Raw genomic sequence first — 27984 nt, 5'->3', positions numbered from 1 at the left:
CGTTAACAGCTTTAGTCATTCAGTCAACAAATACAACTAAACACCTACTATGTGCCAGGCCTTCTGCCTTTCAGGAGCAGTTTGCTTGACACCACAGACAGAAAGCACGGTGAGGCTTTGAAGCGCAGATCCTGGAGCCGCAGAGACCGGGGCTGCAGTCCCAGCTCTGACATTTTCCAGCTGTGCGTGCGTCCTGGGGCACATCCGGCCACTGCTCTGTGCCTCAGATTTCCCATCTGTAAAATGGGATTGCTGTGGGGGTCAAATGACTTCATGCGCGCAAAGGGCTTGAACAGTGCCTAGTGCACAGTAAGTGACCGATAAATACTACATAGATGCCATTGTTGTGCTTACTATCACTAAACAGCAGGAGCGTAACAGCTGGAATTTGAAAGTAAGTCTGACCCAAGGCTCGGGGGTCCCAGCCAAGCCCTATGCGGTCTCCGAAAGCCTCTCCTCGCTACCCCAGCCCCCACCTCTCCACCCGGGAACCCCACGAAGGTGCCTGCCCAGAGGGAATCAGTTCCCGGGAGGAATCCAGCGTCCGCAGGGTCCCAAAGGCCGCGGGAGCGCTCCGCTGGGCGGGGCGGAGGCGCGGAGGCCCCGCCCCCGGCCCGCCCACCCTCCCCGAGTTCGCTGCTGGCGTGGCAGCGGCAGCGGCGGCGGCGACTGCGGCCACGGTCACAGGCGCTGAGCTGCTCGGCCGGACGCCGCGGGACGGTCGCCGGGGGAACCTCGCGCGGATCCTACCGCCGCACACGCAGAGCCGGCGAGGAGCGTTGCGCCAGAATTGGCGTCGCGGCCACTCCGGAGAGGTAGGGACCGGGAAGACCGGGAGACACCGGCTCTCCCAGCCTGCGGGCGGCGGAGGGCGACCTCCCGCCGGGGGCGCCTCCACGGCGCCCCCTCCTCCGCCCCCCATTACCGCGCAGCCAGGGCGGGGGCCAGATTGCCCCCCGCGCGCCCCTCCTGGCCGGGCGCGGTGGAGGCAGGGGCAGCGTGGTGGGAAGCGTGAGCGTGTGAGTGTCTGTCTGTCTGTCTGTCTCGCTCTCTCGCTCGCTGGCATGTGCGGGGAGGTGGTGAGCCCTCCTTTTTGCCAGCGCGGCTGGGCAGGTCTCGTTGCTCCCCCAAAGCTGAGGGCAGACTCCCTGGGCGGACTTGAATGCCTGGCAGGAATTGTCCGGATAATGCGGGGAGGCAGTCCCACCACCACCTGTTAGCTGGGCTGGCCACGCGGGTCGACATCCCACTTACTACAGCCTGCCTGCGGGGTGGTCTCACTTCCCCAGCGGTCCGATGGCCCCGCCCTCCCCCTGCCCCCAGGACTCTTCCCGCGGGGCTAACGGGACAGGGAGGAAGCCTGTGTCTCACGGGGTGGGAGGAAGGGTCCCTGCCAACTGCCACTGAGCAGGACGACAGGGGGATCCACAGGCAGATGCGCCAGAAAATTTCTCCAGTCACTCCAAAGCCCCCCGTTTTAATTACTTGATTTGTCTCTTTGCTGTCACCCTAATTTGGCCATTGATGAAGATGCAGGTTAGTAAAATTTTGCTAAGTGTAGTCAGATGATCACTTCTGGGATTGATGATCAAATTGCCACTTCCTGGGACTGAGAGAGACTCAACCGAGAATTGCGGGAACCTGGCTGCGGGGAAGCGGCTCCTGTTCTGAGCCTCACAGGTGCTGACAGTGCCCCTCACAGGGCTCTCACCTGCCCCCGCCATTCTCAGGTTGTGAGTTCGGTGATTTGGGTCTGGGATGGGGGAGGGGAATGCAGAGCGAGCAGGTTGGCCGAGTTATTCACTCTTGGCTGGAGGAGGCAGGCCTTGCGGTGGAAAAATGGGGCTTCAGCCCCAGCTGGGTCCCTGATGGGAGACTCAGTCTCCTCCTCTGTAGCATGGGACAAGGGTGTTGGGTAAAGCAAGGACACAGATGTCCATGTCAGCTCATTGGAGGTGTCCGGGGCTGGCTGCCTCTGCTTCCTCTGGTTGCCTCTCAGACATTGAACTTCAAGGAGGTGGCCATATGCCTAGGACACATGGTGTAGATTGTTGTGCTGGGGTAGCTCACAGATTGAGCTTGGATTCCAAAAAAAAAAAAAGAGAGAGAGAATGGAAGACTGGGACCCCAGTCTCCACCAGGCCCTACCTTTGGGGCAGTTGGCGCTTCGCCTCGGGCTTCCAGCCCTTGATGTTCTTCTGGGCCTACCCCACACAGCCCCCTGGCTCAGTCCCAAGTGGTCCCTGGACACCAGCCTTCTCTTTTATTTCATCCTGAGTTTGGGGTCTGCCTGTTTCCCTGGCAGAATTGGGGCCAAGTTACCTGTGACTTTAGAAGCACCAGGAAAACCCCAGCCCACCAAATATCATTCTGTTCCCCGACACCTAGTTGTCTGCTGCCTAATATTCCACCATTAGAGACTCATTCCTTTGGCTCCTGGCTTTGTACCCAGTTATGTCAGCTACTAAACCTTGGCACTGATGGTTTGTTTTAAAAGCTTTCAGGACTTGTGAGGGGAGAGGAAGAAGGCAGAAGAGGAGAAGAAAGATAAGGTGGGGAGAGGAGGAGAGACAAGGTGGCACTTTCCGAGCCTCAGGGGTTCCAGCGAAAGGCCCAGCTGTGAGCCCGAGGAGGCCCCTGGGGGAAGGGAAAGCTTGAGGGGTTGGGGGTGGCACGGGCAGCAGTCAAGGAAAGCTATGAACCTCAGGTGGAAATTCCTGGTGGGAATTTGGGCTGGGAAGCCTGCTGAGGGAGCAGGTATTAGACAGAAACTTCCAGAGCTTTCCAGTTCTGTGGCTGGGTGGAGGTGATGCCCTTAGAGCGTGGCCACGTGGCAGCTAATGCATTCCATAGGTGGTGTGCTCTGCCGTTCCAGAGCTGGGCCGGTCAGCTGACTGTTTAAAACTGTCCGTGGTAATTTGGGGGGTCAGCAAAAGGCCTGGGCTGAGCCCCGGGGGCGGTTTCAACACTTGTGTCCTCCTGAACGTCCCCACAGCCCTCATGTCACCCTTTCTCCAGAACACCAGAGTTCACCGAGCCCCGTGGCTTCCCTAGGCTGAGAGAGGCAGCCAGGGTCGCCCTAAAAGACTCTGTAGGTGGTTCCTTGCCCAGCCCAGCTGGGCACACAGTCCTGAATTTTCCAGTGTGGGGACAAGTGTTGGGGGGTCTTGGGGGTGAGAACTGACAGCCCCAGCCCAGGGGGTCTGCAGGCAGGCTTTCCATGGCGGGGAGCAGACTGGTGTCCCTCGGGCTCTGAGGGACCCTACAACAGTGGCTGGTCCTAGCTCCTGACGGCCCAACAGTGAGCCGTTTGCAGCCCATGCCTGGTGCTGCTGAGGGCAGTGCTCAGCCCAGAGGGGAGAGCTGGCCCCTTCTTTAAGATTATTCTCAACTGTATCTGTCCTTCAATAATAGTGATGATGACGACATGACAGTCGTTCTTCATTCGTCCTTCACAATTATTATGAGCGCCTGCTGATACGTGCCAGCCACTGTTGAGAGTAAAGGGCCCACAGCTGGGGCACTGCTGGCATTGGGGGTGAGCTTATTCTTTGGGGGGGGGGGCTGTCCTGTGCATTGAAGGGTTTCAGCAATACCCGTCCTCCCACTGAACAACCAAAAATGTCTCCAGATGGTCCCTGGGGGCCAGGTCACCCACTGTTGGGAACCATTGGGAATGCCGCTGTGAACAAAACAGACACAATTCAATGCTCTTCCCTTAGGAGCTAGCATGCTATAGAGGGAGACGAAAAATAAATGTGCTAAAGCAGAAAAATATACCGCAGACTGTGGGGTGGAAATGCCGAAGAGAAAGACAAGGCAGGTTGGAGGTTTAGAGTGTGGGGGTGGGTTTGCCATTTTCAAAGGAGCCTCAGGGAAGGCCCCACTGGCAGGTGACATTTGAGCAGAGACCAGAAGGAGGGGAGGGAGACGCACACAGCTGGGGGAAGGGCCTTCCAGCAACAGGGGAGAGACTTAAGGAACAAGCAGGAGGTGGATGTGGCTGGGTTGGGGGTAGACAGACCCCATCACGGTAGGACCATGGGTCACAGTAAGGACCTCAGCTTTCTCTCCAAGCGCAAGGCCAGTGCTCACTACCTTCCAGGTGCAAACACCGTCCCAAGAGTATTCCACACATGTTCACAGTGGTGCTGTAAAGTATGATTTCCTTCCCTCATGTTTCAAGGCCCAGAGGGGTCAAGCAACTGGAGAGGGGCATACAATTAGGACATGAACTTGGCAGTGCACACTGAACTATCGCCCACTGAAACGTGGACTTCAGAGCCACACAGAAGTACATTAGAATCCCAGCTCAGTCGCTTGTAGCACTTTGTGGCCTTGGACTAGTCACAGAACCTTCTCAGCCTACATTTGCAGAAATTTTGTAGGGGGCGGCGTATTGTCTGCCTGTGCCATGCCTTGTACCACCTGTGCCATCTCTCCTGCCATCTGTGCCATCTCTCCCGCAGCCCGTGCCATCTCTCGAGCTCTCTCCATCTCCATACGCTCGTGCCAGCAGGAACCTAGATGGCAGGCAGCAGCCTCCATTTATCCCAGCCACAGGTCCTTGTTCTCGATTTGTACATCTGTTTGCTGAGCTGCAGCAATGCCACCCGGGGCGTTCAAAGCCAGTATCTCCAGAGTGCAAAGGAAGTTAAACGCCCCCTTTCCCTCTCCATTTCCCAGAGCTGAGGAGGAAGAACTGCTCTTCCTCAGTCAGGGTCTCCCTGGGCCTGCGGGGCCAGGCTTTGCCTGTTTGTCCGAAGAGGCTGGCCTGGCTTCTCCTGGGAGCGAAGCTGAGGAAGTGACGGAGCACTGTGTGGTTGGGCAGGGACTGGGCAGCCAACACAAGCTCCATGAACCAAGACTCCCCCACCCCTGAGCCCCTGAGACTCTAAGTTGGAGAATGTCAACTGACGCATCGCCAGGTTCTCACTTTACAAGCGCTACAGGTCAGAAATAGGCTCCTAACTGGACATGTGGGTTTAAAAATCACCCCAGAGAGTTGGGAAGCACTGATCACATGTACATGTGATGTCCTTGATAATGGCCAATATGGGACCCCTTTATTCCTCTACGTGCGGGATGTCTTCTCTGGAGATGAACTACGGTGATGGGAAACCCCAGGAGGGAAGTTTCCAGGACTATCGGGTACCCACATGTGTCGGTGTGTGTGGCCCCTCTCAGGAGGTGTGTGCGTTAGCTCGGGTGTCACCTCCTCCAGGAAGCCTTCCCAGATGTTCCTCAATTAGGGGCCCTTGTTCGTGCTTCTGTGGCATCACCTCCATCAGCCAGCTTGCCTCCAGCACTGCCAGCATCTGCTCCTTTCCCCCTACCCCACTAGGCCAGGGGCTTGCCAAAGGGGTGCTCACAACCTGCTTGTTGAACGCCATTTGCTCTCACTGGTCACTGAATCAATGCCCAGTGCTTCCTTTGCCCTTTGAAGATCTTGCCGGACCCACGAAACTCATGTCTGCCAGTGCTCATCCCGGCATTTCACAGAAGTCCAGTACCAGGCGTTAAAGACAGGCTCTGGAGTTCTGTCCTCGGGCTGCTCAGGGAGGCCGTGAATCATTTGATCCTTTGATCCGCAGTAGACAGCTGATGGGCCTTACACACCTGCCGCTCCTGCCTCTCTGGGAGCCCGGGGGGGGGGGGGGGCAGCGAGGATGTGGTCAGCGGAGGCTGCGCGCTCACACAGCGAGTCAAGGCGAGGAAGTTGGAGTTGGCCGCGTGGTTCCTTTGTGCTTTGTGCCCCAGCGCTTCACATCTGGTCTTCCCTCACCCCCTGCGGTCCTCCCCACTCCTCCCTAATTGCTGATGTGCATCCATTTCCATTAAATGGCGGTGAACCATAGTCTTTGCTATAAATAAAGGCAATCTGTAGGGGGTTTTATTGTGGTAAAATACAACATAAACTCTTACTATTTTAACCATCGGAAAGTAGAGAATTCAGTGGCATTTAGTACATTCAAATGCTGTGCAGTCATCACCACTGATGAGTCCCAGCACATTATCATCACCCCAAGAGGAAAGCACTCACCCCACCCCCCAGTTCCCTGGCAACCACTCTTCTGCTTTCTGCCTCTATGCATTTACCTGTTTGGGACATTGTGTTTCAATTGAATCACAACGTGTGGGGTTTTTTCACTTTACATTATATTCTCCAGGTTCATCCATGCTGTAGCATGTATCAGTACTTCATTCCTTTTTTATGGCTGAATAATATTCCATTGAATGAACATAGGACATGTGTTTATCCATCCATCAGTCAGTGGACATTAGTATTATTTCCACCTTTTGGCTGTTAAAAATAATACTGTCACGAACATCCAGGTACAAGTATTATAACACCTGCCACCAGGTTTTAGAGGTATGTCCCTGAGAGTAGAATTGCTGGGTCCTGTGGTCATTATACGTGTAACTTACTGAAGCCCCGCCCACAGCACCAACTTCCCACTCCCGTCACCGACTTCCCCACGTCCTCACTAAAACCTGTTATTTTTCCTCAAGACCTTTTAAACAACAGTTACCCATATGTTATGAGCACATGGAGGCTCTGCACTGTTGACTGCTGGCTTCTTCTCTTCCAGGGCTCATGTGAAGCCAGGGTCAAAGGCTTAAGGCTCCCAGAGCGTCACTCTGTCCCGGGCTAATGACTGCCCCTGTACTCGACTGCCCATCAAGGCTTTTCTCCCAAACAGGGCCCCACTGAGGGTGATGCTGGCAGCACCATCCTGGCACTCATGGGCGGTGAGTGTTGGCATGCCAGAAAGCAGGCCTCCCCTGTGCGGGGGCCACATCCAGACCCCCTCAGCCATTGCCCTAGGTGGCAGGTGCCTCAGCCAGCCTCACCCTGCTCTGCAGAAGGAGCACGCCAGGTGCTCTGGGGCTGGCGGGCACATGGCGCCAAGGCCATCCCTACCCTGCCAGGGCACCAGGCACTGACTGCCCCCTGAATTCACAAAGAAGAGAACCAGGCTGGAGGCTCAGCCACTTTGGGTTCCACCTCTGGGTCCAGGCACGTGGTGGTGTTTGGGCCCCACTTGACCCTCTCTGACCCCATCCTACGGGACATTGCTCCGGATTTCAGTAACCCCTGTACCCTTTCCTCCGTTGCACCCCCACCACTCACTTCCAGAAACTCGAGGGGGAACAGCTGCGGTGTGCCAAGACCTGAGCCAGGCCCCACACACAGTCCCAGAGCTTGGCTTTAACAGCAGCAGGTGGCAGTACCAGGTGTGAGCTGGGCCCTGTGCATGAGTCACCTCATGCACTCCTCACCATGTCCCCAAGACAGGTGCTGTGACTGTCCCATTGAGGACTAGGCCCTATAAGTTCAGACTAAAGTGTTACTGGCTGATAGTACTGCTTGAACCACTGGGATTTCACTCCACTTTGTAGGTATTTGAGCCCAAGCCAAGTAGGAATTTCTATGTGTGCAGTAGAGATGAGTTTGGAGTTATGGTTGTGGCCCTGGTTTCCACCTTTGACCTTCTCCCACATCCCCACTCCCCTTGCCCCCGCCAAAGTTGGTGACCTGTGTCCAGACCCTGCTGAGCAGGCCCCAGCACTGCAAGCAGAGAGGAGCCAGGACATCCCAATCAGATAAAGAGTGGCCCTGTGCGCATTGATCGAGAACCCGTTGTCAACCCAAGTACCAGCAGGCGATGGCTGGCCATTGAGAGGGCATCACTGGGTTCACCCAGCTTCCAGATCAATTAGAATCAGAAACACAGCCAAGATTTCTTGTTCTGCCCTGCCTCCACAGAGGGAAATAACACACAGGAGGCACAATATAGAGACATCATTCTTCGTTATTGATTTCCTCCGCTCCCTCTCCCTTCCCTTCCTTTCCCTCTGGATCGGGCGTCTGTCTCCCTCCTGATGAATGTGTTGTTGTGGGAAGAATGAAGAACACTCATCATCTGATGGGCCCGCGGCCACGGCACTGGGGAGCGGAGGGCCGTGGAGAGGGTGCAGGCAGCCAAGGGAGGGAGGCAGGAGGCAGAGAGGAAGCAGCAGCCCCCCCCATCCTGCCTTCCTACCCCAGAAGGGGCAGATCCAGCATGGATCAGCCCTGGGTGCCCCCTGACCTCAAGTCCTGGGGATTACACTTTCTGTCTGAGAGGACCCCAGGGCTCCGTTCCCATCGGTCTGCCTGGGAAGGCACCATGCCTCCCTGTAGGAAGAATGGTGTGAAAACAGGCTGAGGACTGTGCCCCAGAAGACACAAGTTCAGGTCCCGTCCCAACCTCCCTGGGCAGGACACCTCTCTCGCCTCGGTTTCCTCACTTGCAGAATGGATGTGCCGTCCGTAATAGCATCTTCCTAGGTTTGACTAAAGCCTCCAGTGTAAACGTTTGGTGAAACATCATGAATGCCGAGGGTCGAGGTCAATGCAGTCGATCAACAAGCTCTTCTGAGCCTGTTTGCCTGGTGACTCACCCCATTGTTTTCCAGGCTCCTGAATATGAGACCTTTGTGGGGTCAGATGGTCATGAGATGCAGTTTAGGTCACCGTGGAGGTCTAGAATTAAATAAGAAAGAAGATGAGGTAGAAAAATAAAACCCCTTAGTCCTCCAGGAGGTGGGTCTCAGCACCGCTCCCAGCCAGTCTGGCCAGGAGCTGAGTTCAGCGAATGGTGAACCAGTCAGCAGAGGTGAGAAAACAAACGGGTGGTCAGCCCGCCTGCAGCCCCATGAGCCCCCCAGCTCCTGAAAGCAGGCTGCAAGTGGGCGGGGCTTGCTTCCCTCACTCCTGTCTCTCCCACACCACCACCCTGCCCCCTGCCCCTGGCAGTCCCATTTCACTCACTCCTGTGCACCCCGCCCCCCACAGCCCCATCCCTGATCTCTCTTTCTTGGACCAAAATTGACGGGGCAGGGCAGGCTGAGGACCCTGCTAACAGCCTGCGGAGCTCCATGTGACTTGCGCTTTTGCAAACCGAGGTCAGTTGTTCATTAAGCTGTGGAGCTGAGCACTCCGCTTAGCAATGTATATTGGCCACAGTTAAATAATGAAAATAAAAATAGAACATTGCAAAAGCCTGGGGCAGGCTGGCTTGTGCCCCAGGAAGAAGCAGAGAAGGCTGTGCCAGGAGAGGGGAGGGAAGTCACTGTCATTCTGCCTCTGTCATGAAGCTGCACTGGTTAAAAAATTTTTTTTCTTTACATAGAGTTTATCTTCCATTAATTTTTAAATTAAAGTTTATATACATGTATACCCACACACGCAGATGCACATACACCCCAAATGAAGAAATAATTTGTGCTTGTTATAGCACATTGGGAATTTCAGGAAAGTAGAAAGAGGCCGTCTTTCCTCCCCACCCCCACTCCAGAATGCTGGGGACAGGGTGGCAGAGATTTATGGTACCACCTCTAGGCAAGAGAGGGGGCTGAAAAGTAGATACTGAATTAGACACATCCACTGTCAGCAACAGAGTAAGCTCAGCTAACCCATGTCCCTCCATCTACCAGCTCATAAGAAGGTTTTCAAATACACAGCTGACTCTTAAGAAAAACTTAAGTCCTCAAGGAGCTCAAACTGACACCAACAAGGGCCAGGAGATCTTGGACCCAGATATGGCCATAGTAGCTCAAGTCTGAAATTTTAATGCCCACCCAGAAACAGGAATATGTGGCCTTGGGCCCTGGCAAGGCCAGAAGCTGCCATTGGGACCCCTCTGTGAACAGGAGGCTAGAAACCTGCCCACTCGGGAGTGGGATCGCTGGGTTGTGTGACAAGAGCATGTTTAACTTTATAAGAAACTGCAAACTGTCTTCTAAAGCAGCTGTACCATTTCACATTCCCACCAGCAATGTAGGAGAGTTTCAGTTACTACAAATGTTTGTCAACATTTACTATTGTCAATCTTTTTGATTTTAGCCACTCTGTGTGTGTAATGGTATCTCATTGTGGTTCTAATATAACCTTGATGATGGAACTAAACAGAACAATGGGAAAAATTATAGTCAATCTCACTCATGAATATAAACATAAATGTAGTATTAAGTTGACATTCGTATTTATAGCCATGAGTGAGCGTGACCTGTAACTTACATATAATATTATATATCACAACAAAAGCAAAATTTATCCAGTAATGCAGGAATGGTTTAACATTAGAAAATCTAGTAATGTAATTTACCCTATTAACAGATTATAAGAGAAAAATGAACATGTCAATCTCAATAAATGTGGAAAGGATAAAAATAGATATGACTAAAAAGAAAAACTTGTCACAAACTACCAATAGAAGACAACTTTCTTCCCCTGATAAGCTAGCTATATTTTCAACAAATATCCTACTTGATGGTAAGTGTTAAAATTATTCTCTTTAAAATCAGACCAACTGTGTCTCTGTCACCTGCTCTGTGTATTGGAGTGCCTTGATAGTGTACTAACATAAGAAAAAAGAAATAGGAGGTATAAGAATTGGAATGAAAAACTACAAAAGAAAAACTGCAAAAGTGTCAACATTCACAATCTATAGATCTTCTACACAGAAAATCTAAGAGACTCCTGTCTAGCGATGTTGTTATATACAAGCTCAACATACAAAAATCAATAATAGCACAGTGCATTCAAACATAAGACCTTCTCAAAAGATACCATGAAGCGAAAAGAAAAGTGGCAGACTGTGAGAAAATGTTTTAGCACAATATGGCAAAGGTTTACTATCCAGAATATGTCATGAATTCCTATAAATTAATAAGAAAACAGATGAACCCAATAGAAAAAATAAAAGGGGAAAAGACAGACACTTCATAGGAAAGGGAACAGGAATGTGACGAGACACAAAAAGATGCTCCGCGTCACTAAGTCATCATGGGAATGCGTGTTAAGATGACAATGAGTCACCACTCTTTGTTCCCACTGTTTGACAAGGACCCTGAGCACGCCAGAGGAAGCCATGAGAACCCTTCCACACTGCATGTGGGACTGCAGTTTGGGACAGCTACTTGGGAAAGCAATTTGCCATTATGTAGTAAAATAAAACACAGTTTCTAACTCACGGGGCTCCTGTGGCTTTTCATTCCTCAATGGCCGCACACAGGCGTCATATTAGCGTCACCGTTTTATATCTTTACTGAATGAGGCTAAGACAGCGTCAGCATCTTGCCAGAGTTCACGTAAGCGCTGGAGTGACAGGTTCTTCTTTCTACCCTCTAAACAGGCAGTGGTTCTCTGAGCGGCATGGGGGCCGGAACGGGGCTCTGAGTCCGCTGGTAACTGGCCCCCGAAACTGGGAGCTCTCCACGGGCTGTGCCTTGGGGCTCCAGGCTGCACCACCCTGTTCAGCCAGCAGGGGGCAAGTCGGCCACCCACCCGTTTCCTGACTGGGCCTTGTCCCTCAGCTCCAGGAAGACAGCTGATTTAAAAAAGGGGAAAAGATCGTTATGACATTTAAAGAAAAATGTGGTACCTATTTATTAAACAGTAAAGTAAGAAGAGTAAACAAATTAATCCACAATCCTACGATCAAAACACCGCTATTAATGTTGTTATAGTCATCATCCCAGGTGTCAACGGACTTCTTGTTTTACAGATTAGCAAACATAGTATCGATAGTTTGCAGTCCTCTTTTCGTTTCACTTAACATGATCTCATCAGTGTTTTCCATTAATGATTACATAACAGTCCAGAGTCCATAAACCACAGTTCCTATACCCCTTCTCTTTCAGAAGGACATTTGGGTGGTTTTGAGCATTGTGCTATTGCAAACAATGGTGAATAAACACCTTTGCCTACGTTTGTACTTATAGCTATTTCCTTAGCAGCAATCCCAGAAGCAGAACTGGGGGGGGGGGGGCCGGGGAGAAATAAAAATGCTTAAGGCTCGATGTGTGCTGCCAAGCTGCCTTCCGAAAGGGTTGCCCCACTTTATGCTCTGACCAGCAGAGTACAGACGTGACTGTTTCAGAGGTGATGTTGTTTTTTCTGACTTCTTGTTTTGAGATCATTGTAGATTCACATGCAGTTGAAAGAAATCAGGCAGAGAGATTCCCGTGAACCCTTTATCCAGTTTCCCCTGATGACAATATCTTGCGAAATTATAGCACAATCCATCATTTCCACACTGCCAGGCTCCCTCATGTGGCCACACTGGCCTCTTCCCCTCCCACCTCTTGTCCTTAATCCCAGCAACCACTAATCTGTTCTTCATATACTTATTTCTGTCATTTCAAGAATGTTATATAAATGGAATCATGAAGTGACATTTTAAAGGAAAATCACTGTCAAAACACAGATGAAACAAACTTACAAATAGAAGAACTATAGGAAGCACATTTTTGAATTGACTAGTCTCAAGACCAGCACAGGCCAGTAACATATAATGAGAGCTACATGATGTGATTAAATTTTTCTCTAATATATTTTACTTAGCCCAGTATACCATTTCAGCATGTAGTCAGTGTTTTAAAACATTGTCACTGAGATATTTTACATTCTTTCTTTGTACTAAGTCTTAGAAATCCGGGGTGTGTTTTGTACTGATGGGGCGTCTCAGCTGCGGTGAGCCACATTTCAAGTCTCCAGAGCCCTGTGTGGCTAGTGGCTGCCATGTTGGATAGCTCAGGTCTGGTCCAAACTGAAGTAAAATCAAACCATGAGTGCGGGGTCTGTGAGGGACCCCATGTTGGGTAGTGAGTGGTTCTCAACTTTGTCTGCAGTGTTGGAGTCACCTACAATTTTATATAATACTGATGCCTCGCCCTCCCCTACACCCACCCCACCTGAAGGTCAGATGTCATGGGTCTGGAAAGCAATCCATCTTTGCGATTTCTTGAAAACTCTTGAAGGTGATGCCCTTGAAGGGCAGCAGGGATTAAGGCCCACTGGTCTAAAGGCCTGGGGTTGTGTCCTGCTCCGTCATGTCGTGCCGTGGGATTCTGGGAGAGGCCCCTTTTCTCCTCTCAGTTCCTGACCTGACCCTTGGAGAGCAGGCACTTTCCCCCACAGCAGTTCTGAAGGTTTCTCGACTTCCCAGCCCTGCCAAGCGCCATCCCGATTCTGCCTTGTTCAGCCAGGAGATAGTTAGCAAGGCTGGATGTAACATGAGAGGCGCACAAGCTTCCTCCCCTACTGCTCCCACCTCGCCAGCACCATCTCGTGACCCCAAGCGTTTTCCGCCCTGGAGTCAGCCTCCTTGGTGGCCAGTCTGGCTTCCTTTTGGGATCAAGGGATGAAGGTGAACATTTGCCGAGAGCCCACGACCTGCTCCATGGCTCAGAATCCCCACAGCTGCCCTGTCAAGAGCCGATCACTCCTGGGTTATCGATGAGATTCTGAGAGTCTGAGCCAGCAGCCTGAGGCCCCACGTCGTCCCCAGCAGAGTCAGGACTGGAGCATCCCCTGGGCCCAAGGTGTCCAGGCGGCCTCGGTGGGGTGATGTCCTGAGCAGCGAGCCCCAGGGGCAGTGACCGCAGGGCTGCGGTTCACACCTGTCCTGCCTTGTGCTTCTTTTTCCAGACCAGCACCCTCCCATGCCCGCCGGCGCCGGACCTGCGAGGTGGTGTCACTGGCTAAGAAGCCGAGGGTGCAGCACCCTTGCCTCCCCGTCTTTGTCACCAACTGTCTCCCGGGGGGGGGGGGGTGCGCTGGTGCACAGTGAAGCCCCTCCTTCTTCACCCTCAGTTCCCTGCCCAGACCCTTAGTGCTGTCATCAATCAGGAGATATTAAAGTCTCTTTCAGAGCATCATAAGCACCTTGACTTTACCTGTCAAGAGTCATGCGGCATCCGTTTGGTTCGCTGGACTTTTACCGTGTGGCCCTGGACCTCCTCACTCACTGCGGGGCAGAGTCATGCTCAGAACCAGGCCCCTGGGGTCTCAGGGTGGCCCAGGCATCATTTCATCTTAGGTCGTGGGGGGCAGACGGAGGAGCAGGAAGCATCGTGTTGAGAACTGGCTCCTCAGAGAAACACATCAGCCCTCATGCTTTTGTCCCCTTGTGCCTCGTTCACGGCTCTGGCCTGCAGTGGCTGGCACTTCGTCCTCCTTTTAGCACTGCTGTCGGGAGAGCTGGAACTCTGGGCTTGTGAGTGTTGCTCCTGCACTGACAGCCACCTGTCTAGCCCTCTGTGTGACCCAGGGCTCGGGGCTCAAAGGGGCAGAGATTCGGGGTGGTGGAGACGGGGAGGCCTGGGCGTGTGAGCTACCAACTGTTGGAATCCTGAGTTCGGGTAGGATGTACCAGAGGCGGGAGAACGGACTGGAAGTGGGTATTTATAGACACATACCGCTGCTTTGTAACCTGGCCAGGCCACACTGATTGTGTCCCAAGAGTCCTTCCGGAGCAGCGTTTCTGCAGGGCAGCTCCTCTGGCTCCCCATCCCTCCTTCCTCCATCACCCAGATGGAAGAATCAGCAGAACAAGAAATGTCTCTCCTGAAACATAAATACTAACTCCGAGCATGAAGGAGGGACTGGAGAGAACCAAAAACTACTCCACGTCCGCCGGGACCCTTGGGTTCCTCGCTTCTCCCTCCCGCTCCAACTCTACACTCACCATTTTACATGAAAAATACCTGGGTTGTCCATCCACCTGAGTGATCCAAAGGCCAAGCAGAAAAGGACGTGAAACCTTCAGCGCTCTTATCTTAAGCAAGAGGCTGATGATGCTGAGCAAAATCAGGTCCACGTTTCCCTTGGACAGCCAGGAATCGCCACTTTGCAGAAGCGAGAATTTCCAAGGTGGTGAGCTAAGCCTCCTGCCGCTTCTCCAGGTGAGAGGTACGAGAGGCAATTCTGCTTAGCAGGTAATGGGGCCAGTCTGCTGGGTTCAAGTCCCAGCTCCGCCACTTTCTAGCTGGTGACCTTGGCCAGAGGCTGGAACTGCCAACCCCCTCATCTATAAAGTGGAGATAATGACCACAGTTAAGAGGGCTGTGTGCACCCTGGCTGCTGTCGCTCAGTGGGTTGGGCATCATCCCACAAAGCGAGAGGTCACAGGTTTGATTCCTGGTCAGGGCACAGGCCTGGGTTGCAGGTTCTGTCCCCGGTCAGGGCATGTTTTAGAGGCAACCCATAGATGTTTCTCTTCTTCTGTTTCTCCTCCTCTTCCCCTCTCTCTAACAACAAATAAGTTTTTTTTTTTTTAATTGCTTTTGTGCATTTACTGTACACCAGGCTGGAGCCCCTATTGTAAGCTGGTTACATGTGTTGGTTCATTTAATCCTCACCGCCCTTTGAAGAAGATCCCAGTCTTATCCCCATTTTAATAATAGTGCTGACCACAAAGGGTTGTTTGGAGGATTAGGTGAATTAATACGCATAAATTGCTTAGAACAGTTTCTGGCACAGAGTCCTGAGCCAGTAGACAGCAGCTGGTGGGAACCGGGGAGACAGAAGTACACAGAGAAGCAGTAGACCCCAAACCAGGACCCCAAGAAAAGGAGAAGCCCCTGGGCCCTGCTTTCCCCACAGGCTTTGGCGGCCTGGATCTGAGAGATGGCCAGTGTCACCAAAATGAGATCAAGCCTGGACATTTTCCCTGTCTACACGTATTAAGGCTCAGGGTAGGAAGTCGTTTTCCATTTCTCTTTGGCTCTTCTCACAGCCCAGTGGTCGTGGGGGCTGCGGTGTTACAGGCGCGGTGGGCGCCGCCAGAGGAGACCGCCGCAGCGTGGGCGTCTGATTGCCAACGGCGAAGACTACGTGTCACTGAACGAACGACGCGGTGCGCGGCCCTGGTTGCCGCTGTGTCTAAGTGGGTGGAAAGGAAGGCGGGAGGGTGCGGCTCTGCCTTTTCTAAAGGGGATTTTGGTTTCTGCACACGGTAGGAGATAAAAATCCATCTCTGTTGGGATGGCACTTAGGGGCGGCTGCTCTCCTTGTGGGACTGGTGTTTGGGGCTGGCTGAGCCATCTGCCACTGCATCTCTTCTGCTGCCGGGGTCCCCGATGTGGCCGCAGCTGGGGTGTGACTTAGGGCAGAGGGGAGAGTGAACCTCTGTCATTCATGGCTGATAGCGGGGCTGGGAATGATGGATGTCGCAGGTCAGAAAGACAGAAGCCCCAAGGTGTAGACACATTTGCTCAAACTCCATAGGTTTACGGAATGATCTTAGGGCTTATTACTCATTTATATTTTATATCATATACCCCTTTTCTTAAAAATAATTTTCCACATCAAAAACCCATCCCTGTGTTGTTGAAGAGAGGAGGCAGAGTGTTTTGTATTTCTGGATTAAATGGAAGAGAGGGCTGGTGTCCGTAGCAGCAAAGGGGGAAGAAGTGCACGGAGCCTGGGCTTGGGGGCTGACGCACCTCGGTTTGAATCTAGTCTTTGTCACTATGAACTGGGCGACCACCATGTCTTCATCCTCAGGTTCCTCTCTGTAAAAAAATAAAAATAAAAAAATAAAAATTCGTAACCATAATGTGACTTGGCCAGGTAGGTATCAGAACAAGACTATGGAAACTCGGTGGATAAACGAGCCCAGTACGTGGCACCTGTCACTGCCTTCCCCACCCTTGTCGTCACTGTCTGTCTGCCATCCTAACACTTACATCCTGTGAGCCCTTCAGGGCATGTGTGTGTCCTGTGTTTGTTCACTGTGCGGGCCCATGAGATAAAATCCCCATCTCCGTGGCCTGCAGAGCTCCTAAGGCAGCTTCCCATCACTGGGCAGGGCAGCTCCACTCCTCAAATGGGAAAACCCTAGAATCTCTCCAGTCCAAAGCCTTGGTCAGTATGGAGGGGAGAGAGACAAGAAGACTAAAATTTGGGGAGGGGGCGGGATGGCTGGAAACTCCGCAGGGGACCAACCGCCATGCTGAGAGCTCCCTCATCGTGGAGCTGGATAATGATGAGAAAGTCCAGGCTGTTTTGTTCCTTTTCAGGGACAGAATTACGCTGTTACATCTGCCCTGTCGTTCACTGCTCTTGAGGCGTCGGGGTGTTACGTTCTGATTGCAGCACGTACTGGGCTGGTACACAGTGGCCCAGCCTCATTTAATGACGCTTTCATAAACCCTCACAGTAACACATATGAAGCTGTCCCTGTTTTTCAGGTGAAGGGACCAAGGTTCCAAGTAGCCATGTGATTTGCCCAGGATCTGAAATGAAAGAACTGGCATTCTAGTTCAGATATGCCTGGTCCCAAAGCCCACCTGCCGTTCACCTCCCCAGACAGCTGTAAGTTCCAGGGACTGAACTATGACCCTCCCACCCTCCATCACTACGTTACATTCTCCACAGTCGCGCCTGGGATTCATCTCATACTTAGACAGTTAGAAGAAGAGCCTTATAAATGAGTAACAAAGTTGTCTTGGTAACTTCTGCTGTATAACAAATTACCTCAAAACATAATGGTATTAAACAACTAATATATTTTGCTTATGATATTGTGGGTCAGGGATTTAGGAAGTGCTCCCCCGGGCAGTTTTTTTTTTTTTTTTTGTCTGTTTTTTTAGATTGCATTTGTTTATTTTTAAGATGAGGGGAAGGGAGGGAGAAAAAGATGAAGAAAAACATCAGTTGGTTGCCTCTTCAATGTGCCCTGACTGGGGACTGAACCTGCAACCCGGGCATCTGCCCTGACCAGGAATCGAACTGACAACCTTTTGCTTTGCGGGACAACGCCCGATCCACAGAGCCACACCGGTCAGGGCTTAGCTGCACAGTTCTTGCTGGGGTTTCTGATGCAGGTGCAGTCAGACGTTAGCTGGAAATGCCATCATCCAAAGGCTGAACTGGGCTGGGCATCCAGGATGGCTCGATCCCATGCCTGGCAGCTGGTTCTGGCTGTTGGCTGGCCGCTCAGGTGTCATCCAGAGCACCTGTGAGAGGTCTCCAAAGCAGTGTTCTCACTCAGAGGTGTTTTTGCCCCCCACCCCCCACCCCGGAACATTTTTGTTTATTCCATCGGGTGGACAGAGGCAGGGATGCTACTGAACATCCTGCACTGCCCACGACAGCCCCTCACAACAAAGAACTGTCAGCCCCAAATGTCAGTAGGGCCCAGTTTGAAAAGCCTGCTCTGAGGCATGGCACTCTCAGGGGGTCGGACTTCTTACACGGGGGCTGGCTTCCCCCTGAGGGAGTTCCCAAGAGAACCAGATGCAAACTGCGCTCCTTTTATGACCCAGCCTCAGAAGTCACACAGCGTCATTTCGGTGCTCGCTATTGGTCGAAGCAGTCACAATCTGCCCAGACACAAGGGGAGGAGATGTGCGTGGACCCCACCTCCCAATAGAAGGAGTGACAGGAAATTCGTGGTCACATTCTAACCACCACGGAATGTAATGGTACTCAGCACGGTGGAAAGCAGGCAGGGCCATAGAACCACTGGGGGTTGACAGTCATCCACTCGTCCTGCTTGGAGCTGGCCAAGCAGATGCTGAGTCCCCAGACTAGCTCACAGAAGCAGCTGCTGAGACTGTCAAGAACCGCTGCCCCCTGAACCCTTCAAGCACTGCTGGTAGGAAGCGGAGATCAGGGTTTCGCATTGAACTACCCTTCCACTTTCTCTCTCTTTCTCTCCAGTTAAGCTACCATCCAGCCCTCTGCCTGGGCTCCCACTCACACCTGAACCTCACCTGTCTATGAGCACCTGAGCATATCATTGCAAGTCCTTTTATCATTGGCTTGGGCAGGGAAATGTGCCATTAGTGATTTAATGCTCCACAAGACATTTCTCCCTAATTGCTAATCATGGGATGATAATTAGCAACTGTTACTTCCTGATAATTAACAGGCTAATACTTATAGGTAATGGCACCCAGGTAATCGTCTTAAAAGGCTCAAAGCTGCTGTGCTTCAGCGTCTGGGCCCCAAGTCCCAAAGGGTAACCTGCATTTCAGCATCTCTAGCCCCAGAAGCTAGCTGGGACCCGGCATAGGAGGGCAGCAGCTGGAGAACTGATGACTCTAGTCTTTACTTTAGTTCTCTACTTTGGATATAAAAATAAGCCATGTTTCTTAGAAGCTTTGTTGAGCACAGGAAAGTAATGAAGAAAACCAAATATACATAACTTTATTACCTGGAACCCTCCACATTTTGGTTTATTTCTTTCCACCCTATGAATTTTTTTCACAGTTGAATTCTTATTAGACATGGTTTCCCATCCAGCTGTATTTCTTTAACATAATAGCATAAACAGCCCTTTGTGGTAGCAACTTATGAAAAGTGTCTGCCTTCCCCGTCAGAAGAATCAAATGAACCTTGTAGATGAAGGATGGGATTCAGGGGAAGGAGAAGCAATCATGTCAAAGCAAAGACTTGGACGAAAGCCTGCTTGTATGGGAACTAGGTATTCACCCCAGACCGGTGTCTTCAGGGGGATCCCCAATTCCTGCTCCCACCAACAGAAGACATTGGGGGCAGTTAAGTGGAAGAAGGACAGGAAGGCAATGAACTGAGATGCGAATAATCACGTGTTCACAATGGGGCAGCGCAGGTAATTCCCATCTGCTGCCTTATAATTTTCCATGCAGCACAGGGAAAAAAGCAGTGAATCAGCTTTCAGAAAGTTACTGGTTCACACTTTGGTCCCTCCATGGGCCTGGCTGGGTCATCTCAGGTACTTCTGCCCTCTGGACCTTGATTTTCTTACATGGAGAGAAATACGAGTCTTTCTACCCAACAGGGTTTCAGAATCAGAAACGCGGAGCCAGAGAGCACCTCCGTGAGTCTGTGTGAGAGGAAATGTCAGGGCTGCTGAGAGATAGCCCAGTAGGATCCAGAGGGAACACTTGATCATTCACAAAGACAGTCTTCTGGGTAGTGTCACATACGTTTCTAGATCCCCTAGTGACCCACTTTGGATGTGTCTCTTCACCCCAACACCTCCAGAACTGTTTATTTCTTCAGTAGGAAGATGGTGTCGCCAGAGCATAGACCTTGGGATTAGACCTAGGATCAAACCCACAGTCTGTTCCCCACCTGTGACATCCTGTAGGCTTACTTAACATCTCTAAGCCTCAGTTTCCTTACCCACAAAACGGGGCTAATGCTACCTACTTATGGGATTGTTGTGAGGTCCCAAGGCTACCATTTACTTGTAAATAAATATGATTTTGTAATGGAAGCATAAGGACACTTGCGTCATGAATAGGGTTGTCATTTTTTGCTCTGTGCAGAGTTCCATAAATTTGTCACATACTCTGGAAGGGGACTTTCCCTTCTTCCCAAGCTCACTCCAGGCTACAGGCTCTGCTGTTACAGAGTTCCGCAGGTCAGGTCAACTTTGGCCTCTTCTTCCATTTCTCATGTTTATAGATTCAGATCCAATCTCCTCTTCACCTTCATCTTTCCAAGCCTCCAAGACCCAAATCTCTTCTTTTGTCTCGCTGCCAAGCTTATCATTTAAAATGGGCTGCTCAGCTCCGGCCGGGCACCAGCTATTGTATGTCAGAAGCCCTGATCCATCTGCTTTACAAGAACAGGAGCTTATTTGCCCGTCGGTACTTAAGAATAATTGCTTACACCAGGATTGTGCTGTAGATTTTTCAAAGCCCTGTCATAGCTGCTGTGATGGTTCATCTGCCAGCATTTCTGTGGGGTGAGCGGAGCAGGGCAGGCCTTGTTATTCTTCATGGGGACAGCCTTGTTCCCAAAGTGGGTTTCTCAGAACAAGACGCCACTGTGTGAACGGATAAGTGTGGAAAACCCCGAAATGAGTGCGGCGTTGGGATGGACTCAGTGCATGGTGGGCTTAGATTTCCGAGGCTTTAACATGTGATCATGCAATAGGTCCTTCAAGACTGAGATGCAGCACTTTCCAGAGCCTTTTGTCACCAGAGTCCATTTTGCTAGAATATTCCAAGGAAGTTTTGCTCTGTGGAATCCACTTTGGAAGACATTCGTAGGGTGGCACAAGAAGGGTCTTGATGATGAGACAGGGTGAAGTTCAAATGCAGGCACAACCACCTGCAGGCTGAGTGATCTTGGGCGAGTTTCTTAACTTCTCTGATCCTTAGTTTGCTAACCTGTAAAAGGGAGGTGGTGACAGACTTTTAAGAATTAAAACAGAGTAAAGTGCTTAGCAGAATACCTAATGGTAATGATAGACATTCAATAGACTTTGCTTTTATTATTCTCTTCCTCTGTGTTAGCCAGGAGAAAAACGGGCCCCAGAAAGGTTAATTTTCCAACCGGACACAGCGACTGAGTGACGGGGTTGCGGATACAGTCCAGGTTTCCTGCCTCTGGAGGCTCTTTGCAGCATTGGGTCAGTTTTCTCATCCAAGCATCTCCTCCTTGTATTTTCCTCCCCTTCCCTCACCTCCAGCAACGATCCATGCGTTCTAATTCCATTCTCTCTGGAAGATACTGGGGCCCTGAAAGCTTCAAATGTAAGTGAATATACTTAGCCAACCATTATAAAAACCTTAATTATCCTTCCCCACCTCCATCCCCAACCCACCAATCCATGCAGCCCCTCTGGGCAGCCAGCTCTACCCGCACCCACCCCCACCACATTCCACCTGTCAGGTGGGTCCCACCCTGGTGTCATAGCCCTGATGCTGTGTTCTGTCCTTTCCCAGCTGGGAACTCTGCACGCAGGACCTCCAACTCCCCTGCCTCTCCCGCAGCAGCGGGCACAGGGCCCTGCGCACAGCAGGTGCTCTATGGCAGACCTGTGACCCAGTCAGGCAGCTCGAATAGGCTCTCAGCTTCTCTGCAGCGGGTTCAGAGCTGGCTCCTGCCAGTACTGGGTGCTGAGTGGGCAGAGTCAGACCGTTTCTAATTAGGCAGGTTTAGGGGCCCATTGAACTGGGACTGTGTGGTGTGGCTTCTTCACTCCTGTTGACCTAGAACACCACCTTCCCAAGCAGCCTTCTCTGCCCTCTGCCTCTTCCCAGGGCTGCCGCCGCTTCTGCTCCTCGCTGCTGCAGCTCTCTGCCATGGTGCACTTCGCCCCCCGAGTCCTTCTCAACAGCGAGAAGCCCACCCAGCAGAGCTCACTGCCCCATCCCTGCTTCCTGCTGTAGGGCTCCTGGGCAGCTCTCTAGCACAGCCACCCCTGAAGCTGCATCTTAGTCGCTTTGTGGTTGCCCTTGCTCTTCGTGTTCATCTCTCTATCTCCCATGTCGGGCACAGTGGGTTACTGGATGGACGGACGGACGGACGGATGGATGGATGGATAGCGTTATCCAGCAAGGGGGACTCCCGAGGACAAGGTGGCCCTTGCAGCGGCCTGGCAAGAAAGCTGTTAATTCCTGGCAGGGAGAGGAGGGTGTGCCTCCGCGGGGAGCTGTCCTGTTGGTCTTGACTCACCAGTTCAGCCATGCGGCGTTCCACTTGGTTACCTCCCCAAAGCCCCTCACCTGACGTCCTCGCGGCTGTGGCTGCGACCGCCTGCCCGCTCACCCTCGCTCCCGCCCCCAGAGCCTACTCCCTGCTGGCGGGACCAGGGTGCCGGCCGCACGCTGGGCTGTCCGGTCCGGGAAGATGAGCGCCTGCGGGAGGAAGGCCCTGACCCTGCTCAGCAGCGTCTTCGCCGTCTGCGGCTTGGGCCTCCTGGGCATCGCCGTCAGCACCGACTACTGGCTGTACCTGGAGGAGGGCGTGGTCCTGCCCCAGAACCAGAGCACGGAGATCAAGATGTCCCTGCACTCGGGTCTGTGGCGTGTCTGCTTCCTCGCAGGTAAGGGCCCCACCGCCACCCCAGGAAAACCTGCCCAAGAACCCCCCTCCCCCACCCTTGGGAAGAGATGCCCCTGCTGGAAGGAGACAGTTCACCTGGACCGTCCTCGTGGAGCCTGGGCAGTGTCCCCTGCAGCGACCAGGACCCACCCCAAACTCAAGTCCCATTGTACAGTGTCCATCTGAGCAAGTACTGTCATCACCCGGGACCTGGGTCTTCGCACCCGAAAGGTGGCTGGAACTGCGCTCCCCCACACTCCGCCTGCAGGCTGGGGGAGGCTGACGCACGGGGCTGAAGCGCCCCCCGTGCCTGAGCGCCCTGCTGCATTGCTCTCCGCGCCTCCCCACAGCCCTGCAAGGCAGGGTGGTTAGTACGCCCGCCTTGCGAGTGAGGGCGTGGAGGCACCCGGAGGGAAGGAAGGACCTCTCCCTGCACCGCTGGCGTCCGCTAGGTCACGGGATGGGCGGTGCTTAGCCATCTCTGTGTCTGAGCGCAGGGATGGCGGAGAGGGCGCACAGGTGCAGGTCTTTCCAACTCTGCCTGGTGGGGCAGGCACGCACGCCACCTGTCTGGGCCTCCCGCCAGTTCCAGTTCTTCTAGAAGCTACTGCTCCCCTGGAATCCTCGGAGTCACTACTGTCCATTGTTCCTTTATCATGGCCGGAACCTGCCTATACAAGAAGAGCATCTCTGTGTCTCTGTCCCGGGACCCGCCACAAGCCTGGGCTGGTCGGAATCCCCACAGGGGGTCACTGGGCACTTCTTGGAGGGGCCGCGGGGTCCTCCCCACTGCATGGCAGGGCTCTGGGATATGCGTGTGGTGGTTGGCACCCACCAGTATTTTATATGCTTGTTTATCACCCTAGTGAGTCATACAATTGAATGCTATAATACACGTATCTCACTTTGTCTTAAAGAGTCACTGCAAGGAAAACATTAGAATGCAGTGGGAACTAGCAGTAGCGCAAACTTTTTCATGTTCGACATTGTTTCTTTTCTCACTGTTTTTCTAATTCAGAAAGCCACTGCCTCCTCTGTATCTCCCGTCTGTGACTGGCCCCCTGGGAGGGGCCATCTCAGCGAGGCTGGCAGGAAGGCTCCTTCCTTCCCCCTGGTGGGGCATCCTGTCTGCCTCTCCTCTTCTGCACCCCTCCCCCAGTCACCCCCAAACTGGGCCTCACTTTCAGCTTCTGCCCGGGGCTGGTCTCACCCTGGCATCACCAGCTCCACCTCCCCCGCCCTGATGGTTTTCGCACATGCCAGGGAACCCACCTTCAGCCTTTAGTCACTAAAGCTCCTTTTACCTCTTCTTTTTTCTTTTCTTTTCTTTTTTAATTTTATTTTTCAATGGCAGTTTACATTCAATATTATTTGTATTAGTTTCAGGTGTACAGCAGAGTGGTTAGACAATCATATACTTTGCAAAGTGAAACCCACTCCCCGATATTTCCAGTACCCACCTGGTGCCCACCTGGAACCCACCTGGCACCCACCTGGTACCCACCAGTATTTGGCAGGGAGGACACCTCAAGGCCTGGCCTGTGGGTGACTTGTGTCTGTTTTGGGAATGGCATTAATATTCACCATACCTCTTGCTGTCCTGGACGGTGTGGCATCATCAAGCAGAGTTGGAAGTCACCAGCACTGTGTGCTGAGTCTGTCCCAAAGCCACAGGCAGCCACCATCATGTTACTCAGCACAGTCTGCAGTCTGACTACTTTCATGCACCTCTTAGAGCTGGCGTCCAGGAAGGGTGTGATGTCAGGGGTGGAGAACCCCTGCTGTGGGCCACCAGCCAGGGATGGGACCCCCTAGGGTGTGAAGCTAGTTCAGGCACAAATACACCACGAGTCAAAGATCCTGAAAGCATTTGGAAATACCATTTGAATAACTGCCGATCCACCTTCCAGAAGGACCCGGAAAGGTAAATGATTCTTGTCTTCGTAGGTGAGGAGCGAGGACGCTGCTTCACCATAGAATACGTGATGCCTCTGAACACCCAGTTGACGTCCGAGTCCACAGTCAATGTTCTAAGTAGGTGCCTCAGACTTTCCAACCTGGGCCATTGGCATGACAGAGCAGAGCACGGTGGAGGGAAGACTCAGGGTGCCCAGCTTGTTTCTCAAGAGCTCATGTCCTTAGACTCATCTGGTTGTGCTGGCCTGAGCCCACCAGAGCTTGCTCTATTATTTATCCTGTGATGGTGCAGGTTGCTGGAATGTCCCAGTCTTGTGACCCAGGCAAGTGAGAGGGCATCCATACCCAGCATCATGGTCCGTTGGGGCTGCTATAACAAAATACCACAGACCAGGTAGCTCATAAACAGCAGAACTCCGTGGTCTCATTTATAAGGGCACTAATCCCATTCACGAGGGTTCCACCCTCATAACCCAAGCACCTCCTAAAGGCCCCACCTCCTGATACTATCACATTGGGGGTTAGGTTTCAACATATGGATTGGGGAGGTGGGACACAAACATTCAGACCATATACTCAGGGAACTGAATCAAGCCTTCTGGCCCCCGGTGAAACTGACCATGGCCTTGGCCTTGCCAGAGCTGGTTCGGACCCCTAGAGTGAACTTTCAGTGAAATTCTAACACTAATCACCCTGAGTTAGTGCAGACTCCACAGGCTAAGGGCTACAGGACAGAGGCTCTGGCAGCACTGGGAGGTCCCAGGCCCCCCAAGGAGGGGGCAGAGCCTGGGGAGCTCGTGCACAGTGTGGCTTTGGGGACCAGCTGGCAGACACTGCCAGGAACACCCAGCTCAGGAGGGTGAGCAGCGAGTAAGGCCCCTGGAGGCTGACAGTGTCCTTTTGTTCCCTCAATCAGAAATGATTCGCTCGGCCACACCGTTCCCCCTGGTCAGCCTCTTCTTCATGTTCATTGGGTTTGTCCTGAGCAACATTGGACACGTCCGTCCCCACAGGACAATCCTGGCCTTCGTCTCTGGCATCTTCTTCATCCTCTCGGGTGAGTTGGTTGCGTTCATGCACTCCAGACTTTTGACCCCCGAACAGCTGTGCTCTGAGAAGTCCTGGTCGTGGCGGGAGGTCAGCACCAGACCAGCTGAGTGAGTGACCCAGGCACCTGCAATGTCCTCAATCCACGCTCTGCATGGTGACATTTCCACCTAGTCCAAGAGATAGGGACTTGGCGTTAAGCTCCTGATCGGTCTATGATAAGGAGCTCGATAGTCATCAAGGCTGTGCAGTAGCTTTAAAGCACCTGAGAGTTTTCCACAGTCCAGGATCGGAACTCTCAGACTTAACTGGGCCGCGTGAAGCTGCTTTGATGAGAGCAGGAGGCGGGGCCCACTGACCCAGCAAAGAGGCAAACGTGAGTGAAGTGCCCAGGAAGTCTTGGATCCCATTGATTTTCCTTGAACATTCATCCTTCAAGATGCCCTAGTTGAATCACGTGAATGGAATTACGCCTGAACAGCTCAACACAGAGTAATTAATTTTGTCCTGATTCAATTACAGTCACTAATTGAGGGGACTGGTGCCTGAGGCTGTCATTTGCACAATGGCAGCCGGAGTCTGGGCCCCACGGGGCCCCCTAATTGAACAATTACCAGAATCTAGACAAACTCTCTTTGCCTGTCTGCCTGATGATCTCAACAGGCCACCGCCAGTGGCCGGGAAAGTCGGGTTGCTGCACCAACCAGGAGCCACCTGGTCTCCACAGTGGTGTTACCACCCATGGCAGGAGACAGGGATCGAAGGCCTGGCTTCCTCCGTCAGCAATCTGTTTTATTCCTCAGTTTAGCAAAAGCCACTTGCTAGCTCAGTGGTTCTCACCCATCGTTCACATTAGTGTCACCTGGGGAGCTGTTAAGACAAGGTAGTGCCAGAGCCCCAGCGTACAAGTGACTCAGATGTCCGGGGGTGAGGGTCAGGCATGTACGTCTGACAGGTGATTCTAGAGAGCGGGTGGGATGAGCACCATCCGGCTTACCGTGGCTCAGGAGGAGGCTGGACAGGAAGCTTTTTTAACTGACTTTATTGGGGGTGACATTGCTTAATGAAATTACATAGGTTCCAGGAGTACAGTTCTATAATACGTCATCTGTATGTAGTAATGTGTGTTCACCACCCCAAAATACACAAACGGAATAGAGGCAGGGAGCTTTCTCGCCTGCACGTACCTGCTTTCTAGAAGGCAATGGTCTAAACAGGGTCTGCAGGGGGAGAGCTCCTGCTCTCCTCGAACTCCAGAACGGGTGCATTGTCACCAAGCTCTCCTCCCGAACCCCCAGGGCGGTGGGCACCCCATCAGCAACCCCCCGGGGCCTCCGCTCTGAGCCCCTGCCCTCCCCCAGGCCTCTCTCTCGTGGTGGGCCTGGTGCTCTACATCTCCAGCATCAACGACGAGATGCTCAACAGGACCAAGGACGCGGAGGCCTATTTCAGCTACAAGTACGGGTGGTCGTTCGCCTTCTCCGCCATCTCCTTCCTTCTGACGGAGGTAAGCCTTCCAACGGGCTGCGTGGGGGGCGGGGCGCGCCCGGGCCTGGCCGGAGGAGGCAGACACGCTACACACACCCTGGGCGCGCCACTCCGTCGCCCTTCGTCCCCAGAACGCGTCGTGGTTTACCTTCCCGTGTCTGCTCCATCCGGGGTGTCCCCGCACCCGATCCCCCTGCCCCGCCCCCAGCAGCTCTCCTCACTGTGCCCCACGCGGACCCCAGCAGTGAGCCCCCCTCTGCTTCCTCCTCTCCGTAGAGCGCGGGGGTGATGTCCGTGTACCTGTTCATGAAGCGGTACACCGCCGAGGACATGTACCGGCCGCACCCCGGCTTCTACCGCCCGCGTCTGAGCAACTGCTCCGATTACTCGGGCCAGTTCCTGCACCCAGACGCCTGGGTCCGGGGCCGCAGCCCCTCCGACATCTCCAGCGACACCTCCCTGCAGATGAACAGCAGCTACCCAGCCTTGCTCAAGTGCCCTGACTATGACCAGATGTCCTCGTCCCCCTGCTGAGCCTCACCGCCTGCCTCCTGGGACTGTGGAAGCCAGCCAGCTCCTCCCGTGCCCCACTCCCCCCACCCCCCCCGCGGCTGTGAGCCCCAGGTCTGCGGTTGACAGGCCCGCCCCCTCCAAGCTTAGCTGTTGTCACTTGACCCATGTTGTTTCCCTGCTTTCCGCCTGCCCCCCACCCAGTATCTCTAACTGCCCCAGGGTGGTGTCAGGAGTCTGGAGCCAGTGGGCAAGCAGATTGGCTGAGAGCATGGGTGCAGCCCCGCCTCCTGAGTGCCAATCACTCCAGCCACTCTCCCCTTCCCTGGAACAGGTGGGTGTCCCAGCCGTGTCTTTGTCCCTGCACACCCAACTTCAGGGCTCCACCCAAGGCCAGCTCTGAGATGTCCCGTTCCTTA

General features: G+C 53.0%; 1 protein-coding gene across 1 annotated transcript; it reads left to right on the top strand.

Annotated features, from left to right (window-relative positions):
* The first annotated feature begins 674 nt into the window (after window positions 1-674).
* CACNG5 (calcium voltage-gated channel auxiliary subunit gamma 5) lies at window positions 675-27628 on the top strand. The gene is made up of 6 exons (XM_090291322.1): window positions 675-815; window positions 22346-22604; window positions 24551-24637; window positions 25437-25577; window positions 26929-27074; window positions 27332-27628. Exons 2-6 carry the CDS (start codon window positions 22409-22411, stop codon window positions 27587-27589), a joined length of 828 nt encoding a protein of 275 aa, XP_090147448.1. The 5' UTR covers window positions 675-815; window positions 22346-22408; the 3' UTR covers window positions 27590-27628.
* Window positions 27629-27984: the final 356 nt, after the last annotated feature.

Source organism: Furipterus horrens, unplaced genomic scaffold, assembly GCF_987537825.1.
Source record: "Furipterus horrens unplaced genomic scaffold, mFurHor1.1.pri manual_scaffold_11, whole genome shotgun sequence".
Taxonomy (NCBI): domain Eukaryota; kingdom Metazoa; phylum Chordata; class Mammalia; order Chiroptera; family Furipteridae; genus Furipterus; species Furipterus horrens.
This window is presented reverse-complemented; position numbering and strand designations above follow the sequence as displayed.